Genomic DNA, 21,474 nt, shown 5'->3' with positions numbered 1-21,474 from the left:
CTTCCTGGCGACTTCTCTGTGCTGGTCTGCTCCTGATACACACAGTATGCTGTCTCCAGATGAGGGACTGCCCACATTGATATTTTCTGTGAAAGGTGGATATAGGAAAATGAGACTCACTAACCTAATGTAATTTCACTCTTTATCTAGTCTAGTTTCTTTTTAGTTTTCTCTGCACTTCAAGGAAAGCTCTCTTTACTGCAGGTGATTGTATAGTTCTTATGCTAGGATGCTATTGGATGACTCACAAGGAAAATCATGGCTCCTTTTTAAAGAGTTTAATAATCAATTCCAGTTCTTCAAGCTCGAAGATCCAATATAAGTAGCATACTTTCAATTTGTTACTTTAGCCAGGCGTTACAATTTTTTTCCAGTTTGCTGAAATAAACCACTTAATCCTTTAGCCAATCTTTGTTGAGCACCCTCCCCAAATTGACAAAGCTGCAAATGTCATAAAAGAAGGACATCACAGAGCTGAAGGATTCAGTTTTGGAAAGCCTGGATTTTGGTTGCAGCATATGCAGTATCTTCTTCAATAGGTCACAATTCTCCTTCTGCATGATTTCTCGTCTCTAATCTGTGAATAAAAGTATTTCTCACCTTGGAATGCTATCAGGAAGTTCAATTGGTCATTTTTTGAGATACTGTGTTAATAAGCACTGCACAAATACAATTTGCTATCACTTCTTTTTCAGTTTGCCACAACATACTGACTGTTAACCGTAGCCATGGCATATTGGAAAGTTTAAATTATCCAAATAACTATCCATTAAATGAGCACTGCAACTGGACTATCCAAGCTACAAGGGGGAACACACTCAACTATAGCTTTACAGCCTTTGATTTAGAAGATGGATCTGATTGTGACCGTGACTTCTTAAAAGTATGTATTATCTTATCTAAATTTGGCCATTAAAGCTCTAGTGTTAAATCCAAACTATTTCCTCTCCAATCAGTAGGGAGTGAAGCATTGCCAGAGCTCTTCATCCTATCTTAACACAAGTCTGCAACAGGGAGGATGAATCACTTTGCAGGTGCCTAGACTGGCTACAGAGAGTCTAGCTACCACCTTAGGTTAGATGCACTGGCTTTTATAGGTGAAGTGAATGACATGACATCTTCATGTAAAAAAGAAGAAATCCTGAGATTAGTAAATTGATTGCAAAAAGGCAATGAACTCAACTATTTTCCTGTTGTTCTTATCTGAGAAGGAGTGGGGAGTGTTTAAAAACTTTAAAATGTGTTATTTCTGCATTTTTAAAAGGATGGTTGCTTTGACTCCTGTTTATATTTTCCCTTTCACAATTTATCCACTTCTTTAAAGGAACTGAAAGAAATTGAATTTACCCATAAAAAAGGAGATTTTTTTTTAGCCAAATAAAATAATCCAGCCAATCTAAAGCCAAATACCCTTTATTTTAATTTCCTCAAAAATTTTATTTCTAGGGCAACTGAAAAGATATTTTCTCTCAGTTTTGTACTTTGTACTGTGGTAAGTAGAGTGTAATTATGATCACAGCTGTACTGAGGATTATAATCCTCTGCCTACAATTCTGCTGTTTTGCTGAGCTAGTCCATCCTTCAGATCTCACCCTTGTACAGGATGGCAGCACTTAGCCCCTGTGCTCTACTTAGGTTTTGCACAAGAGGAGTTGAAATTTAGAGAAATGTTAGAGAAGACTACTTAAGCAGTGTTAGAGAAGACTGCTTACAGCCAAAGAGAGGGCTAGGGAATAGTGCCCACATTTCTGGGGACACTTACTTATAATGGGGTCTTGCAGAAGGTCCACCGACAGGCCTGGTGATGGGCTAATCTGTTCCCGCTAGATGTCTTCCCTTGCTCCCTCTACCTTCTTACTATGCCAGATTTCACAGCTCAAAATTGGTAATAAACTGGCAAAAGTGGTGTTCTTCCAGCTTTCTTCTCTTGTGGTCAAGAATGGAAAAAAAGAATAGACGTGAAGAAAGCAAACAAAGGAGCACTGTATCGAGAACTATTAAACCCTGGTTCATCTTTATGAGGAGAATGAAAAGGAAACACTGGAGCCAAGTGGAGAGGCCAGTGCTAGTCTCAAGATGCCTAAGCCCTTGATCCATGAAAAGCAGGAGCCCTGCACACAGTAGCCAGCCAGTGAGGAGCAAGAGACTTGCCAGAAGACGCTATTCTAGACATAAGTCAAGGCTGAAGGAATAGTGCCAGAGGCAAGACCTCATCCAAAGCGCTTAAAAGTATCAGAGGGAGTGAGGAGACAGCGAGCACACGAGTACTCGCCCTCTTTGTTTTGTGCTTCCAATCAAAGGAAATACAGACTCAAAGAGGTATATAGAGGAAAATGCAAGGAAAAAGCAGTCATGGAAGTGTGTTCAGGAGGCTTTAATTTGCAATTCATGTGACATTACTTACAAATGTTTCTCCAAATACCAATAAGAAATACCGCTTGGAAAAGTTGTTCTCATCTGGTTGTTGCATGCTGCACAAATATGTGCCATAGTGTAAAAAAGAGAACAAGGTTGAACCAGCCAGGGAATTGAATAGTGTTTGCTCCCACCCTGTGTCTTGCGAAAGGGGAGCATGTTGACATAGATCTGAGTGCTCTGTGGTGTAGGGGAAAGGGGGAATCAGCTGGAAGAAGTGTGCAGTTCACTTTCTAAGCAGACTGCAGATACTTGGGACTTTTCTGTCTGAAATCCATGTGGAGTCTGATGCCACTGCAAACTGGAAAAAAGGTTAATTTAAAAAAACCCCAAACTAACTTACAGCTCTTCAGCAAAGATAAATGTCTTTTGTGCCACATACTTGTTTTGAGATTCTTTTATTGCAAAGAGGCCTAAAAGGGGAAAGCTCTGATTCCCTGGCTGAGTATCACACTGAGAAAATAGAGGTATAATCCTGTTCACTGCAGTCCAAGTGGGTGGTGAGTGGACCATGTGCCAGAGCCCTTCACTGTTCTCTTGGAGGAAATGGGAAGCTGCTACTCAGACAGTTTCCATGTATCTGCACTCACAAAGCAGAGTGGGCACTGGTGATTGGGTGCTCTTTTTCCTCAGGAGCTTTTAGGTGTCACTTCTGGGTTTGGTGGCAGCAGCTCTCCCACCTCAGCCCCTTGCAGCAGGTAGCAACACTCTACTTGTCTTCTTAGCTCTGTGACAGCCCTGAGAGTAGCAGCCATGGCAGCTAGCAGATGCAGGCTCGGTGACAATATTTGCTGCTTCTTGCTGGGAGGCTGGGGATGGGAGGGACATGAGTTAGCTGTTAGGTTGAATAAGGTGATGATCACAGTTGTGATGGTAGAGGGAGTAAGGGAAAGTGGTATGTCATGGAGATTAAATGCGGCAGAGATGTTATGGCACAGAGCTGACAAACCTGAACAGGATATGGCAGCTGGAAAAAACCCCAAAAAGACGAACTGGGAGAAACAGATTTAATGCGTGTGGACATACTATTATGACATTACAAATGTCTCAGACTAGAGCTCTGATTTTTTTGAGGTCTTTCTGCATTCTGAAGGAGAAAATCGTGGTGCTTGGTGGGGTGGGGTCAGCTAGACTGGACAAGCTGCATTCCTAAGTGCTGCTGGTCTTAACCTGCTGGTCTCTCAGGGTTTGGTTGCAGTCTGTGTACTGGAAAAGGGCCTGTTCTTCAGCTTTGAGTTTAATTATCACTTACACTTCTGACCCAAACACACATGTAGTATACAAGAGCAGCATTTTGACTCATGGCTAATTCAGTCTGATATAGAATCATAGAATAGTCAGGGTTGGAAAGGACCTTAAGATCATCTAATTCCCACCCCCCTGCCATGGGCAGGGATGCCTTGCACTAAACCCAGTCACCCAAGGCTCTGTCCAATCTGGCCTTGAACACTGCCAGGGATGGAGCATTCACAGCTGCCTTGGGCAACCTATTCCAGTGCCTCACCACCCCCACTGTAAAGAACTTCTTCCTTATATCGAACCTGAACTTCCCCTGTTTAAGTTTGAAGCCATTACCCCTAGTCCTATCACTACAGTCCCTAATGAAGAGTCCCTCCCCAACGTCCTTGTAGGCTCCCTTCAGACACTGGAAGGCTGCTATGAGGTCTCCACGCAGCCTTCTCTTCTCCAAGCTGAACAGCCCCAACTTTCTCAGCCTGTCTCCATACGGGAGGTGCTCCAGCCCCTGATCATCCTCGTGGCCCTCCTCTGGACTTGCTCCAGCAGCTCCATGTCCTTTTTATGTTGAGGACACCAGAACTGTGCACAATACTCCAAGTGACACAGAATATATTAATTTGCTATTTGGTCCCTCACTTAGTCTGCATACGAGTCAGAAATTAAACATGTAGAATAGTGACAAAACCAAAACTTTTTTCTACACACAGGTATTCCTAGTGGTTGTCAGTTACCAAAGATATTATCATCCCTTAGAGCAAAAAACTGTTTCAAATAGAGGACAAGGGAAAAGATAGTCAGATGTCCAAAGAGTACAAGTAAATGCAAGTATAGTGAGTGGCTGTCCCAGGCTGAAATGCAGTCACAGTTTTACAATGAGAAGTCAGACATGCATTGCTTTACCTATTTCCTTTTGTCCTTTGATAATAGGATGCTGCTTGTGAGCCAGACAGCTGTTTATAGCACCCGCCTCCTATTACTCATGGTGAGCAGCATTCCCTCTCTGCAGGGAGGCTTGAGTTACAATGACACAATCAGGACTGGGCAGGCCAGGCATCTCTACTGCTTCAGCATGTTTATACCTGTGTCAGGTAGACAGGAAAATGCCATTTTCTTCTGACAGGGGCAATTTTCTGCCCCTGTGGATAAGTGCCAGGAACTGAGAAGGGGCAGTGTGGGAGGGAGGCAAAACTGGGTTTTTTGTAATGTTGGTCTCCAGCACAAATCTCATATGAGCACTTGCTCAACAAATGAGTAGCTTACAGTGTTTCATGGCCTGTCAGAGGATGTTGGCTCATTGCTAGTAACGCTCACAGGATGTGTGACATTTTGGAAGGAGTTTTACAGCAAAGTTTCAAGAATATGAGATGAATTGCTTCTGATAAAGACATGTACAGAAGTAGCAATGATATGATACAAGGCATACCAAATAGCAGACTGTTTTCCAGTGATGCTGCACTAACTGTAATTAGGTCGGATGGTATTTATATTGCGTGCTATGTCTTGGCTTAATAACCTAACATTAGTCTTTCTAGAGGAGCCATCAGGCTGCAGCAAGTGAGATATTGCAGACAAGGACATAAAAATGTCATTCCTTCCTCTACATTCACCAGGTTATTAGCTGAACAAGCATATATTTAACTTTCTATCTTTGATGATGAATTACCTTCTTATTAGTATGAGAGAACACAATCTCCACAGAGGCAAAGCTTTTTTATAGGTAAAAATGTTATGTTATTGCCCTGAAGATTAGAATCTTGCACTAGGACTGGAATTTCCTCCTTTCATATCCAAGAAAAATATAATTTGAAACCCACTAAATCTTTCTGTCCTTCAGTGACAATCTCCCTCTATATTCTTCTGCTCACAAAGTTCAACTGTACCTTGAAGTCCAGTCAGTTTAGTGTTTGCTCTTAATAAGTACAAGAAAGAAGCATCTGGTTTTAATAAGTATAGGGAAGACCTTGGCCAGCCTTTTGCAAGATGCCACCAGCCTGATAAGCAGATAGTAAACTTGTGTCACACAGCGAGATAAGTTTTAGAGCTCTCTGAGTCTCACCCCTTTTGCCAGGGCAGCACATTAAACTAGTAGCAAGGATAGAACTAACATTATATTCATGCAAAAGAACATCTTATGGGGGCAAACAACTGTCTGACAACAGCAGTAGCCTCCCTCATGCTGCAGGGCAAGATAGAGTTCCTCTTTGGAATAGAGCACCTCCTTGTTTGCTTACTGCCAGTGTACTTAAGCAGTCCAAACTCTTTCAGCAATTAGGCTCAGAGTGGTTAAAGTGCCATTGCACCCATATATGTGGAATATTATCATATGAGTGCAGTAATTAATATGGCATCTGCTCCTGAGAACTGTTTAATTTCCTTCTGGTGGTAACAGGATATGTCCTTTTTTTTTTTTTTTTTCTGTTTAAACCACAGTAGAATTCCAGCGATGTGCCATAATATCCTTTTTCTCCATCTGGGAATACTGCATTAGATAGTTTTTGCTTGCACTCAGCTCATCATACTCTTTTTTTATCAGCTTATCATAGGGAAAAAAAAAAGCTTACCCTGTTTCTAGTTTTACTCTCTTTTGTACTTGTAATTAGTAAATATGTTTAAACCATATTAGTTATTACATTTTATTTATGAGTGTGTCTTTTGAAATTGCTGCAGGAATTCTCCAAGCACAGAGGATAACTTTGCTTGTGGCTATGCATTGATTTACAAAATGTCACCGGTAGTACATCACCCTGGGGAAGCAGATGAGATATTAAATATACCCATCCAGGTTCTGCAGACAGACATCAAATTACAGCCAGCTGGCCAGACTGCAGTCGTATCCATTAATGTATTACCATGCAAGCTGGCAATATGCCATCTCATCCCCAAATTCCTTCAGGGGTTTACGGGCCTCCAAAAGAAGCCTTTCAGTGTAAGACTGTAAGGATAAAAGCGACAGTTCTTGGGTTTCTGTGGCCGGCCTCACCACTGGTACACATCTTAGCTGTTGCACTGATTTTAGTGAGACATCTCGATACTTAGAAGGAAAGTGTTGGCCCAAAAAGCTACCCATCCTGGAGAAGACTGGCTCAGGACTCAGATTTTTGTTTCCCTGATTGCCTGAATTGACAGGATCAAAGTACATTTTGTCTTTGCTGTTTGAAAGTTTACTTAGACTTACAGACTTAGCAGACTTACAGTTCTACACAAAAAGTCCCACCTCTCAAGACAGCTAAATTTGTCAGTGATGAAAGGGTTGCATGGTGCCTACAGAAACCTCAGATGACAAGAAGCACGAGTGAAGCCAGCACAGACTTTGCTATTGGACACACAAAGTGAGTCAGACCTTCATGGACTCAGTGTTTTCCACACCCTGCCAGCTCAGAGCAACGTGACTTTGCTTGTACCTTCAGGAAAAAGCACTGTACAATGAAGTGACTGTGAAATACTACCATATGATGGTAGGGTGTATGGCCCTTGTTGGGGAAAAGACTCATCTAGTTGCAGCTGGATTCTTCTCCCTTCTGTTTTACTTCTGTATTCCAAATTTGGTGAAAACCCTGGCCAGCATCTGTGAGACTGTCTGTGCAGTGAAATGGCTTATCCCATTCAGCCCAGACATCACAATACAAAATTACATGGTAGCTGGAGAAACCCCATCTGAATTGGTCAAAGCTTCCCCTCATCAAAGGGAAGCCCCCAGATGACTCAAAGAAAACCACATGCAAATTTAAGGAAGTTCTTGTCCCTCCCCTCGCCATGTTCCCATGATTTTCTGAAAGCCTAAGAGGCAGGAACATTCCCATTTTCTCCCATCTTCTTTTGCCAAGACCAAGCTGCAGCTCTCCTTAGTTGCCATAGTTATGCATAATGCAATTTTCTCAGATGAGGGGATTCCCAGAGAGAATCCTGCCCTCTCTGGCCTCTGGTGGTGTCAGTGTGAGTTGCTTGCTCCAGCAATTCATCTCATCTGGGCTGGCAAAGCATTTGAGGAGCAGCACTCAGCCCTGCACCTGAGTCAGCAGCACTGCAAACTGTTTAGATCTCCCTGGGCTTTTCAGACCATGGGCACCTTTTCCATCCCGCTAACTGCTGTGTCCCTAGGCCCAGCTCCATCTCTTTGTAAGGAGCTTTTCCCACAGTAGCAGCCTTCTGATGAAGAATAACTTTGGAAATATTATTGTCCCAAGCTGAGAAGCTGTCCTGCTCCCTTCACCGTGAGTGGCTTCTCACAGCAGAGGAGCCACCTGAGTTTCTGAGGCATTGAGGAAAGCAGGCACTCTATGAAAATAGACATAGCCTTGTGACAAGGCAGGCGTGATCCCACTGCAACCAAGTTGCGGATCCCCAAGCAGCCCCTTGGTCAGCAAAGGCAGGAGAGAAACTTCAGGGACGATTTGGATGCTGGCCATGAAACAAAACCTCTGCCTGTAGCTCAGGGAGAGGCATGGGGTCAGGAACAGAAAGACTGGGCACAGTCTGGGTTTGCCCCAGGCAATGTAGTCATGATTTGAGGTCAAAGCACCCACAGTGGTTAGCAGAAAAACAGGCTTTTTGGATGCACTCCTGCACTGGACTGCCTTGCTTTCAACTCAGCCTGCTCTGTCTGGCATGCACACAGGAGACTCCAGGACTGTCCCATTGCAGGTGGCTGAGACCTTCTCTATCCAGACAGCACAGCAGTTAGGTGGAGGTACTCTCCTCGTACAGGCTTGAGGATTTAAAATATCATGCTGAACAAATAAGGTTTTGAGTGCAGGACTTGGATTTGACCAACGAAGTGGGTGTCTCCTAGGCATTCTTTTCTTAAGCAGCAGTTGTTTCCTACTCCTATATCTAAAACAATCACAAGATTTCACCCAAAGATACACCCCTGCATTTCTTACATTGTTATAATAAACCCAGAGCCTTGCTAAAGAAAATGGTTATTTTTATATCATTTGCAGAAATAAACTTTTCCTGGAAAGACAGCAATGATCAGATTTGCCTGTAGTTAGATATTCTTGTTTTCTTTGAGAAGGTAGAGAATGGTAATGTGGGAGATGAAAAATTTATTTTAAAAGATATCACTGCAGTCCAGTGTGGAATTTAATATTGCTTGAAACTTTCAAAGGGGCCTGAGTATTTCAGGCTCAGGTTATGAGTCAAAACATAGACTCAGATACAACTCTTACTATTAAAAAAATAGACATTTATGTATTTCTGTATATTAGGTAAATCCCAGAGAGATTAACTAGTGTGCTTATGTGTGTAGTGATGCACAATGTCAAACTCCATTGTACTGTGGAATAAAACGGTTGCATAGTGAAAGCATGTCATTGTGTCGAGACAAGAAAGTTACCTACAGCGATCGGAGCAAGGAGTTTTATCAAAGGTCATCTAGAGCATGAACATATTTAAATAATCCTCTTAAAGCATTATTTAGAATGAGTTCTTAAGGATATCTTTTTTCTAGTGGCAATTGCAAATACGCATCATCACGGAAGCACAAACATAACCTTACTGTATTCTCCTGTTTGTGCAGACATAACGAGGCTCCAGAGAGTAAGTCAGTCAGAGTCTTAAGCTGCCTTTTTTTCTATGAAGACTATGTCTCTCTGGTGCTAAGCTAGTGTAATGTGCCACATCCTGGAGTTTTGGTTTGTTTGTTGTTTTTTTTCCTCTGGCTGACAGACCTGCAGGTTTCTAAGCTTGCACTCTAGTTCTTCTAGAAGGAAAAGTGTTACTTAGAAATGGTTTATTTTTATTTGTGTTAGTTCTTGCAGTAACAATGGTGATCTCACTTTGGAGTGCATTCTGTTATTTGGATGATGATTATATTGTCTGGGTTTTGCTTCATTTTTGTTTTCTTGTAACGTATTTGTTGCGATGACATTAAACTTTCCTTTCAAAAACCTGACCCATTCAGGAAGAGCTGCTCAGATACTTGTAATCACTGCCTCTAGTGTTTAGATCAATCATAACAATACCATATCAGGTTTTCCACTTCCCATTAGAGGCAAGGGATACTTGTGTGTGTCAGAACAGCTCTTTGGGGATGTCCTAGAGGCTCTGGCAATGGGTGGGACACTCACAGCTATGCTGTCTGATCCAAGGCACAACCTCCTTTCCTGAGTTTTGTAAATAGCAAATAGCTGTTGCTGCTGGTCCCTGTAAAAATGCGTTTGGACTGCAAATAATTTGTTTTAAGACTCAAACTGAGGCAATTACTGATATAATTATTCATAATTTGATATAATGATTTATAATTAAATAGTGATTTGTTTATGGTACAATACAATGCGTACTGTCAGTATTTACAGGATGGATTTTCCTCTCATATTAAACTGAAAGTTTGTCTTTGATGACTCCATCATCTCTGGATCCAGTGTATGTGTTATGCCTAACTAATGTATATAAACAGCTTTCTTTCCAGAGCAGGTTAGGCTGTGGTTTTTTCCTCTGTAATGATTTTCCTGATGAAAAAATGTGCATTTTTATTGAAATAAAGTTCTCCTACAGAAAATTGAAATCTTGCCCTAAAAAATTAAAAAGAAAAGAAAATCAGTTTTCTGCCAGGAAAACTGAACAGATGGTGTCCCACTACCTGGAAGGCTCCTGGCAGTCTCACTTTGCAAGAAGGAATAAGCTTGACAAGGTGCTCAGCCAGAAAAATGGCCCTGCTTCAAGTATGCTCAGACAGAACACATTCAAAGTTTCTTTCCTCCCATTTGTTTGAGGGTGATGTCTTTCCACACAGCAGAAACTCCATTTTCCAGTCACTCAGTCCTTGAGCCCTTGCTCCAGTTCTGGCAATGAGCTGCTTTGTGGCACAGGTCATGCTGCTTTGCTTTGCTCCTCCAAAGGTGAACAGCTGGAGCCTCCAGAGCACCATTACTGGTGTCAGTGGCATATTTCCAGGCTGAAGAGCCACAAGAGCCAAAATGTAATACCAGTGCCCATGGTGCCTCCTCTGGGATTGTTGCCCAAGGCAAACCCTTGCTGCAGCCTTGGCTAGCCCTACTGTTTAAGCCCCACTCCAATGTACAGCAGATGTTCTTCAGCTGCCACTTTGCTGCAGGGCAGGCCCACAGCTTGACTCATCCCTTAGAGAGCTACTACCTCCCCTTCTGACCTTCTGTGTCAGCCTATACGCTTGCTCCTAAGCAGCCTGATAAGGAGTTTCTTGTAACATTTATTGAGCCCATGCCTAATAATTCAGCTGAAAGTACCGCATCCCCGCCTGGGCTAGGTGCCGGGCTGCAGCCTGATGAAAAGGAGAGATCCAGATGCTGATGGGTAATTGGTTCCATTAGAGAGGAGGCTAAGGATCTGAACATGTGCTGCAGCTGTTTGCATATTTTGTCTGTTAGATTGTCTGCCAAAATGATTACGAAGCCCTTGGATTTTCTGATGGAGGCCAAAAGGTCTGAACAAATAAATAAATTACGAAACAAATATCTATGCAGAATGGGAGCAAGCACTTTCTTCGCAACACAGAGCTGGGAGGGAGTCCAATTGCTGGTTCCTAGAGTCGTATGGGACTGGAGTGGCCAAAAAACTGTTCCAAAATGCGATCGTCATGCACAGACCAAGGGAGTACCTTGCCTCATATAGCCTGGGGAAGAATCTTCCCCTGATTTGCAGCAGTTCAGGATAGCACAGCTGACAAAGCAGGCCCTTAGATGCGAAACACTATCTCAGGGATCAGAAGAGAAACTGTGGCTTGTGAGATCCTTGTTCAGCTTCAGTTTCACTTGCCTGAATTTGTGTGAGAGCAAAACATGGTTTGAGAAGTTCAGAATGCCCTGTGAAAACACACAGCTGCTCCCTTCATTTAGAAATGAAAGACAGCTCGAAAAACACCATGGTAATTCTAGTGGTTGCGGTTCTGCCTCGCTCAATGAGTTACAGCTGGCCAGGCACTCGAATTTCCTGAGAAGCTCTGCTCTGAACCCAGGCCCACGGGGCAGCGCCGCATGAAGGGATTGCCATAGTAACCACTCTTTGTGTCTTGCAAAACTGACCGACTGTTTCAAGGGGGAATTACACAGAAATGTGACATTTGCAGTCTTAGATAAAAATAACAAAATAACACTCCCTAGATGAATCAAAGTTGCAGGAGACTCATGAAGGTTGGGGTTTTTGTTTGTTTGCATTTGAAAGTTTCTGGGTATGAATTAGTCCATAGTTCTTTAGAATGGTTTTTAATTTGTCATCACTAAAGCTAATGGCTGATCATTGAATATGAGTCATAACACAGTGTTCACTTCTATTCAGAGCACAGATTCATGGTCTCCACATTGATACATTCTTTGCCATTCATATTTTTCTGGTGTAAGATTTCCATGGCTTGAAGCCACAGAAATAGGAGTAGTATATACCACAAAGCTGTCAAAGGAAGTATTATTAAAAAGTCTAATTGGATCTGACTTGATTTCATTTTGCTGAACTTAAGCCATAAAAGAATGTGTAAAGCTCTCAGCCTGGCTTGGAGGAAGGTCATAACTGTAATGTTTGATCATGAAACAGATGAGCATGGATAAGCTCATTTGTCTGTTAGGTGGTCCTTCAAGCTTTACATTTGGAAAGAATACAGGTGGATGTTCAACCTCTTCACATCTCTTCTTAATGATGATTTCATATCTATTATCAAATACATCTGATCAAGGCTTTGCAAGATCTCAGCAATGGGTCTGTAATTACTTTCAAGCTTTTCCAGTTTCCCCTAGAGAAATCATACCAAATGAAGAGATAGTTCTCAAGTTCCAATACACTTCTCATGCTCTGAGCTTTTTATTGTATTAGAGGGTTGAAAACCTAAAAGATTCATGGTCATCAGTCATAAAATAGGCCATGGAGTACTCTCGCAATTTGCCCCTAACTTCTGGCTGAACTACATCCAGTTCATTTTTTAGTCAAAAAAGACATTCAGACTAGACTGTCTACTTGAGGATTTGAAACCATTTGTGTAGATTTCTTGGCCCCAACTATGTCTTAAATCAACAAGATGATTTCTGAAGGTTCTGCAAGACCAGCATCTTGAACAGAAAAGATGAGAGTTTAATTACTCATTCCCATATGTGGGTCTGCTAGAAAATATGTGCAAGAATTAGTAGCTAGCACGGTTAATCATTATTTACTGTAATATCAGACTTCCATACTATGGGTGTTTAGTGTAAGAGAATTCTTAGTGGAACCAGAGATATTTGGAGAAGAGATTTGAATGGAAAGCAAAGATAAATAAACCTTAGCTGTTTTTCTAGAGATTGAAGTTTTGATTCTTTGCATGGAGAGAACTTTACGGTGATGGCTTCAGAACAAAGAAAAGTTGTTGTTGAAATTCTGAAAGGAAGCATGCCAAAAAATCACAATGAGAATGTTCAAACATAGTTTCTGTGCCAGTAATTTGTGTTAGGAAGATGTGATCTGTGAGACAGAAGGTCGGATGAACTGTGGCAAAGTGATAAAAAAACCCACAAGGGTTGCTGTTTTACTAAATTTTAAGAATCATAGTAATGGAAGTCAACATAATAAGGCAACTTCTAACTTTGCAACAGCTAGCAATCTGATATCTTAAGTCAAAGGTGATTTAGCTAAAATGTCTCATTTTTACCAGCTTTGCAAAAATTGAACTCCTCACCCCTGAAAAATGACAGTGAGCACTGGGATATTTGCTGAGGAACATCAATGTGGATTCAATGTGATTTACTGGATTTGGACAAAGTCACAAAATTAATAATTTGAAAAACCCTTTAAACCAGTTTCAAGACAACTGATGTAAAGAGGCTTAAAAGCTCTAAGCATTCACTGTCACCCCATCAAAACATGTATTAAGTGTTTTAATTAAAATGTGAGTATATGACTAGCTTCAGAAGTCGTATACTAGGAATACTAAGGAATACTTAGTCAATACTAAGGAATATTTCCTTAGCATTTTTGGGGGAAGGTTTTGTTGTTGTTTTGTTGGGGTTTTTTTCATCAGTGATGTTTTAAGAGTGGGATGGAGCATTTCTTGCCTGTGTTTGGGGAACAGAAAGATTTTCAGGCTGCCAACACACTAACTGTCAAAATACCGTCACATAGAATATGACTAGGAGATCAAACAAAGTGTTTCTAAGTACAAAAGTTCAGAAAGCATGGCTCAGTCCAAACAGGATAAGATAATGAAATAATAAACAAACACATGTGAAGTTTGCCTTGTGGATTTTGAGGCTTTACTTTGGTTTTGGGTTTCAGTTTGTCCTCACTAATCTGGGAGGCCCTGGTGATGCTGACTGCCTGGTTTTCTCTATCACAAGCTCAGTCAGTCCTGAATTCATCTGAGTGCCGTCTTAAAGAAATAGAGATGTAAACAGAGTTGTCACCAGGGGGTTTGGAGGCACTGATCAAGTTTGCTGCACGGCCAAATCAGGCTGGTGACATCCCCTTTTTCTTTCTATTTCAGTTCATTGCCATTTGCCCTTTATCTTCTTCCCCAACAACCCCCAATACACACCAAAACAGAAACAGCAAAACCTTCCTACTGGACACAGTGTGCAGCCAGGTTTAAAGACATATTGCAATTATATTTGCTCATCATTTCCTACAAATCTTGCCATGCTCCCCAGAGCTCATATTGCTGTGCAAAGGTAGCCAGTGTGAGAAGGCTCACTGCTTTTTCTTTGACATCCTGTACAAAACATTAAGAATCAGGAGCTGCTTTTTACTCACTCATATATTTTTTGTTTCATTTCAGCTTTATGATGGGCCTGATGTACAATCCAACCTGATAGGCACTTTTTGTGGACAAACTCTTCCACCATCAGGGAGCACTACAGGGACCAGCCTTCACGTGGTATTTTATTCGGATGGACTGAATGCTAGAAGTGGGTTCCAGATGCTGTGGAATGTTAATGGTAAGTTAGCCAGGTTTCCTCTGGGAAGGTATTTTTCCTTCTTCCCTGTTTGTGTAATGGAGTCACAGCTTATGCCACCCTATGCCATCTATATAGAAATAACCCATTACAGCTCTAAAATCATTGTATTTTCTCAAAATTCCTGACATATTTTCCCAGTGGATATTTCTGCACATACACACCTCTGAGATCATCTGATCAAGGACTGAAAGCTGTAAGTGAAATATGCTTTCATTTGCAGGAGTAGGCACAGTGATGAGGGGCACCTGCAGAATTTGTGTGCTAAACAGGATATATATGCTATTACAGGGGGACCATGGGTGATGTGGGCTTTCTAATGGGAAACACTGAGCCCTCAGTTTGCCCCATTCCTATAGACTTGTGTTTCCTGTGCAGGGCGTCTCTTTAATTTTATGTAGTGGTGCTTGTTTTTTTGGGTAGTGCATTCACTTCCAGCTGCCCCTCACCCCTCTTCTCTGCGTGAAATAACATTGGCCAGGGCTTTGGGTATTTTTCTCTTGTTCTTGCATGTCATGAAGACCATTGTGGGCCTTATTAAATAGGCAAGCATGCATGCCAATTATAAACAAATCTGTTAATGACTGTACAATTGCAAACTATGTTTGCAGTTTCTTCATAAGTGAGGCTACAAACGCAACTTTTTCACTCTGATTGTTTAACAGCAATATTGGGCTGTAACAAGATTAAATTGTGTGCCATTGTACATCCCATCAAGTACGATTCAACCTTGAAAATAATTAAATCGCCACAGTTGCCCTGTCTGCCTAATCAGTTCACACCATTCAGCTTTGACAGCATTGTAAAGCAGCTGAAATCAGCTGCAGAGGCCCCACTGTGGGTTGCTGAGGTGTATGGCATGCTATATGTTGTTTGAATAGGAGCTCCTCCATGCTGCCACAGACTGCTGGCATCTGTGGGCTCCCGAAGGGCTCTCGTTGGCTAGACAGGGGTGTTTTGCATTCAACAGAGGTCAAGGAGCATTTCTGGGCAAAGGAGGGACATACGAGGGAGGAGTGAGATGTGTGGCAGGAGCCAGCAGGGGAAGCGCTGCAGCACAAAGGTACGTTCTTGTGCTTCGAGGTGATGTCATTCTGGGACTGCACAAAAGAAGAAAGAGTGGAGGCTTTTATGCACAGCCAGATGACATCAGCTCCATACAGTAGCCATGGTGCTGGTTTGACTCGCTTTTCTAAAGCTCTCAAAGCTTTCCAGAATCTGCCCGCATGGTAAGCACCCTTGTGCTTTCCCCCCACATCCCCCTCTAAACATTTCCCGGACTCTCCAACCCTCTCCCCCCCCCCTGCACTCTTTTTCTGCACTGACACATTCACTTCTCTGTCAGACAGCACTGCCCCTCTGCTAATTCCTGGACTCGAAACTATGGCCTGACCCTGCACAGGGCTCAGGCTGCTAATGCAGGGCTGTGTCTAAGCAGCAGAGCAGGATCTGTGGGTTCAGATAGGCCTGGCTCCTAGGGAATGTCATTGCTGGCTCTGAACATCACAGCTGCGACTCCCAACAGCCTGTAACATAAGTGCAAGTTCTTCCAGTCCTGACTACAGTTGTCATCTTTTTGTTCATTGCAGGCACCTCCTTTTTTTGTCAATCTGTGTAATGCACAGATAGGTATTCCTCTTGCCCTTGATGGCTACATTGTCTGGGTATATACCATTGCCCTAGCCTGGATAAAATTAGGTATTTTCCTGTGGTCGGGATGCTATATTTGCTTCTCCCTTCTGAAAATCTTTCAAATGCACAAAAAAACCCTTCACTGGAGAAAGTCTCCTTGTCTAGGAGAACTCATCAGGAGATGCAGCCTTTGAGTTGGGTATTTCTTAGGCAAATCCCTAAGAGAATCTAAACCTGGATCTGGTAACATCTCACCTGACAAGAAAATAACAAGGCTATAAATATTGCTGACAGAAGAGCTTTTACTTCTGCTCGAGTGACAAATGTGTGCTCTAGAGTTCAAGCTGCTGTGAACTATTTCTTAGGCCTGTCCATGTGCTGGCAGTGGTGAAGCATCTCTGAGATATATATCAAGGACATTCACATGCTTTTGTGATAAAAGGGAGCAGCACTTGCATTTGCCACTATGTGCCTGATACTCTGTTAACTTCAGCCACTCTTTCTGGCAGCTTTGCTTGTAGCTACAGGCTGATCAAAAAAAGCCAAAAGCTCACTTCGTTGATAACTAACATGAGGAGCCCTTCCTGCCACACATGACACGCATCTGAAGTGTTTTGATTTGAAATATTTGCATCTGATCTTTCCAGCTGCTGAGCCACTATTTTTCAGTTGCTGAGTTGCTGATCTGGGTTGCTGAAGGAAATCTAGTCTTTAGGCTTTACCAAAAATAGAAGTAGTAACTGATTTTAGGAGAATGCTGTTATTTATGCTTAAAAGCGTCCTATATAATTTTAACTTGGATGGAAAGCTGCAGTGTATAGAATTCAGTTTAAACGTGGCTGTGGTTCTGAAATAACACTGTTCATCTGAGGTAAAGGGCTTTCATTGATGAGGCTGTGATTTGGCTAAATCACTAATGTTTTCTTCTGCAGCCAAGGCCTCAGTAGGATTATTCACCAGAGGAAAGCTTGAATCTGCAAGGTGCCCATTCCACTTCTGCTGTTTCTTAAGAAGCTTAATATAGGCAAATATATTTTGGAGTCTATATTGGCCCTTTGAGAATGAACAAACTCTTGGTAACTGCCTGGACATTGCAGAAGGAGGCACACCAAGTGAATTGCCTTCCTTAAAAAAAAGAAAAATAAAAAAAATCAGGAGGCCAAAAGGACAAAGGTCTCTCAGTGCAAAATTACACCAGTGACAACTGCCACTATCTGAGAAGACACATATTTCCAAGACCTGTCACTTGCCTTATTAAGCAATGCATGTGTGGGAGCTGACAGCTTTATATATACATCTGCATGTCACTGGAAGCTTACTCATTTGGCTACTTGATTATCAGTAGAGCTTATAAATTTAACTAGCTCTTCTCAGCATAGTCAAAATCTGTGCCCACTATGCTATTTTGTGACATATTAATTCCCCCTCTAAAAAAGAAGCAAAGCACACTATTAAGAAAGAACTATGTAGCCCCAAAGTATTGTACTGCTCTTTTCCTTCACCATAATCTTCTTTCTGCTGGATTTCCTTAGGAAATGTTCAATGGACAGGGTATGGAGAAAGTCACTTGATTTGTGAGAAGTTTACATTAATCTGGGTCTGTATTTTCTGAAGATGAAAATTATTAAAAGGCATACAATAACTAAAGACTGGGGTTTTCCATGTGTATGTCAGGTAAAGTGTGAAATAGTTTCTTAGTTCTGCAGAGAAGCACAACAGAAATAGAGATTAGATTAGGATGCAAAAGTCATTCCTGGCAGACATTTGCCAGGCATCCGTTAGGACTGCTGAAGAGAATATTGCACTGCAGGTCAATGACGGAGCTGAGTCCCAGATTTCCTAAGCCTGAATCATAGTTCTGTTGTTGATTTCTTGTGCAGCCTTTGAGAAATTGCCGTTTGTTCGGTTTTTGAAATGACTATTACTTTCCAGTGTCTTTCTGACACATTAAGTCTAAGGAAGCACAGGGTCTGCTCTTTTGAAGACCTGAGCAGTTCTTTTGAGTTGTGGATGCTGCCCTGTTCAGAGCTGGCTTTTTGTATTGCAGTCTGGCTATTAAAAACATAGACATAGAATTAATTTCTGTTTCTTCTGTAAGCTGGAACTTTTCCCACCCCTCAAAAATAATATATAAGAACACAGGCCAACATTTTCTTAAAATGCTTGTTGCTGAACAGTTCAATCAGTGTTAGAAAATGGTTTTGTTTTTTTTTTTAACACTGAACACTGGCAGCTAATATGAGAACTATGGTCATTTACTATCTTGGAGGATTCAGCTCTTGTTTTAATGCCTAAATTTGCCTTTGTGTCTCTGGGCCCCAGTAGTCTATCTTTACTTATTATCAATTCTACTGAATTCATATTGGAACGTGTTTAAGAAAATACCAAGGTTCAGGAAGCTGATAAAACAATAATCAAAGCTACAGAAGTGATTAACAAATAGAAGGAAGAAAAAAACAAAACAAAACAATTTCTCACTTGAATTTTTCATCTCTTGCATAAACCCTCACTGCAAAAATTATCCCAGTTGTTCCATTGGATAATATTCTATAAACTAAACCTACTCAAGAGAGTAAAAACCTTTAGAATCAAATCCAAGTTATACTTCATGCAAGCATTAGTGTAGTACAGGCAAACATTCATACTGCTCTTTGCAGCTAGAGTCAGCAAACATTTACTGAAATATTTTACCATCAGCACAACAACTGGAACTCTGAATCCTTTTATTTCGCTAACTCTGATTTTACAGGAACAGTGCCACTTCACTTCAAACTTCATGGAGCAGGTTTTTCTAGCATGTGGGTAAAACATTCCCCTGAATAAATCTGAAAACCTTGCAAATAATAGAGGTTTCCACAGATTACCACTTCTCTATTCAGCTATAATTATTTATGAGAATAGGGATTCTTCTTTGGTTAATGAACACCATCTGCTAACCAGACAGGCAGTAAGTAATATGGAAAGATCTATAAATCATCCCTTGCACAATCTTCAATAACTACTTAGATTTTAGCCAGAGGAAAGCAAAGTCACCGAATATATGTTTCCTGAGCTTTCTGTTTGTTGTCTGATTTCCTAGCAACTAACACCAGGTCAGCTAGTTGTTTTAAGCATTTTCCAAGGGAATTCTGGGACCTTTACACTACTAAAAGAGTATCTCCCCTCCCTTTCTGTTCCCTTCACTGTAACTGCAAGGCTGAAGTTCCCAAAATGACTGCACAGAGTGAGCATATGCCGCATGCAGTTCAGCTGCAAGAAACTTTTCCACAGTGCAGCTGCCTGTCTATCTGTCCACAGAAAGCAAGACGGCATATTTCTCTGCTGAGAAAAACTTTTAAAGGTGTTTCACTAAGAGCAGAATGGTTTCAGATAATTCACTATTATTTCAGTGAGAGCTGAAGTCATGCTGCAATTTATAGGTTCTGCTTCCGCATTTTTATTTACCCCTAAAGGCCGAATATTTTTTACTTCGTTGTCATAAACAGCATAAATCCCATTTATTTGAATAGAAGCAAATTGTGATCTGATGTTTGGAGACAAATGTAAACACTGGGAGAAGGTTTGTAGTCAGTTAATGGTGATGTCAGAGATGGAAAAAGTTTAATTACCTGAGAAGTTTACATTTTCATTTCAACTTGACCAATTCAATATCTTAATAAAGCAGGAAGGTATTACATTCCAGGTTAACTCAAAATGTATTTCTTAGCTTGCTGAAAGAATAGGAAAAGGATATTGTGCATGCAAATGTATGCTTCAAAAAAACAGGACTGGCATTTCTCCTAAAGTCTTCCCTTTAAATGCAAATGTATGGACACATATTCATGTATGTATATAAATAAACAGGCATCTGCATCTAATTCTACATCTTCAGCCTGAACACCATTCATATGAATGTAATTTGTTTGCTATATTTTCTGATTATTTTAAGTATCTACCAAGGCAGATTTTGAAGCCTAGTACAAGCATCTTAAGGTAGGGGACCTGTCTTCATAGGTAACACACAAACATTATGAAAAATATCTGCAGTTTAGTTTTCCTTGGTGGCTTATATCTGTGATCCAATCACAGAAACAGATAATGCTACAAGAACTTTGTGGCTAATGAAAATGGGGAAGACACTGAATAAATAAGGGATCAATTCTAAATTGAACAGTAAGTGAATGGTAATGTTCCAGGAACGGAAATATACGCTGCAAAGTCAGCAAATCAAAGTTTGCTTATCATTTTGAAACAGCATTCCTGGGTAATTCCTTTTGTTTATTTTCCATTTTAAGGCTGGAAATCTTTCACATACAACATTTGTAAGCATTTCAACAAGTTTTTCTATAGTAATTGAGTTCAAAGGCAGGAAAAATTGTTTTAATCTCTCAAGTATTCCTGGCATGTTTTCTTAAAATCATCTAGTATCTGTATTTTTTAAAAAAATACAACAGAACTGATCCTTACCTCATCCATGTAAAAGCAGGAACATAATGTATAGACTTTCTGCCAGTTGGCCAGAAAGTTCAGAGATTATGTTTCTGCTCTGATATGGAGGTTTCTGCTTGCATATGCAGGTCAGTCAGTATAGCTCAGGTGTGAAGTTCACATATTTGCAAAGATCAGTGAGTCCTTTTTCACATATTAATCAGTGAATACTTAGGCATAAACTCAAGTAATTTCTAATCCGTTTGCAAATGATTAAAAAATGATTTGCAACATGAGTTCAGCACATTCATAGTAAGAACTGCATCACAGAGATCTAGACTTTACCTCCATTTTAATGGAGCACTTAAGAAGAATCACTTCTCTTGTAACAAAAAGCCTTTTCTGGGAACATTTAGAGTTGGAAGAAAAGAAATGGCACATTAAAAACAGTTTGACATTCTTATTCATGCGCTTCACATACCTCATCCAGAGAATATTGATTGAGCCCAGAGAAAATTAAACCACTCTGGAGAGTGAGCGTGAGTGATCTGGATGCTACCTGCAAGGGTTGCACAGAAAGTAAGGTCTGTGCCTCAAAGCACAGCACACAAGCTTTCCTCTCCTCTGAGCCATTTCGGGTTTAAATAAAAACCGTGTCTTTGTGGCTATCAGGAAACTCTTAGTAGGAGAAGCTGAGTCATAACTGCCTGTTTAGTTTTAAAATGTTCCCAGCTTTCTTCAGGCTGAGATATATAGCAATTGTCTTTCTTCTCGCCTGCTGAAACTCCCCTGCCTCCCCGTTCCCACCCCCTCAGGACCTCAGCCATCAAGTCTGTTGAGAAATCGTTCTGTTTCCCAAGCTGGTGAGGCGGCTTTCCCCTCCTGAAGTCTG

General features: G+C 41.2%; 1 protein-coding gene across 1 annotated transcript in view; it reads left to right on the top strand.

Moving 5' to 3' along the window:
- Positions 1-21,474, top strand: part of CUBN (cubilin (intrinsic factor-cobalamin receptor)) — a 141,955-nt gene that overhangs the window by 40,250 nt on the left and 80,231 nt on the right. Inside the window, 2 exon segments of the mRNA XM_010018236.1 lie at positions 696-883; positions 14,366-14,525. Coding sequence (XP_010016538.1) covers positions 696-883; positions 14,366-14,525 — 348 coding nt within the window.

The sequence above is a fragment of the Nestor notabilis genome, unplaced genomic scaffold (assembly GCF_000696875.1).
Source record: "Nestor notabilis isolate BGI_N333 unplaced genomic scaffold, ASM69687v1 scaffold200, whole genome shotgun sequence".
Taxonomy (NCBI): Eukaryota; Metazoa; Chordata; class Aves; order Psittaciformes; family Psittacidae; genus Nestor; species Nestor notabilis.
Note: the sequence above shows the minus strand (reverse complement) of the source record. Positions and strands in the feature narration are given on the sequence as shown.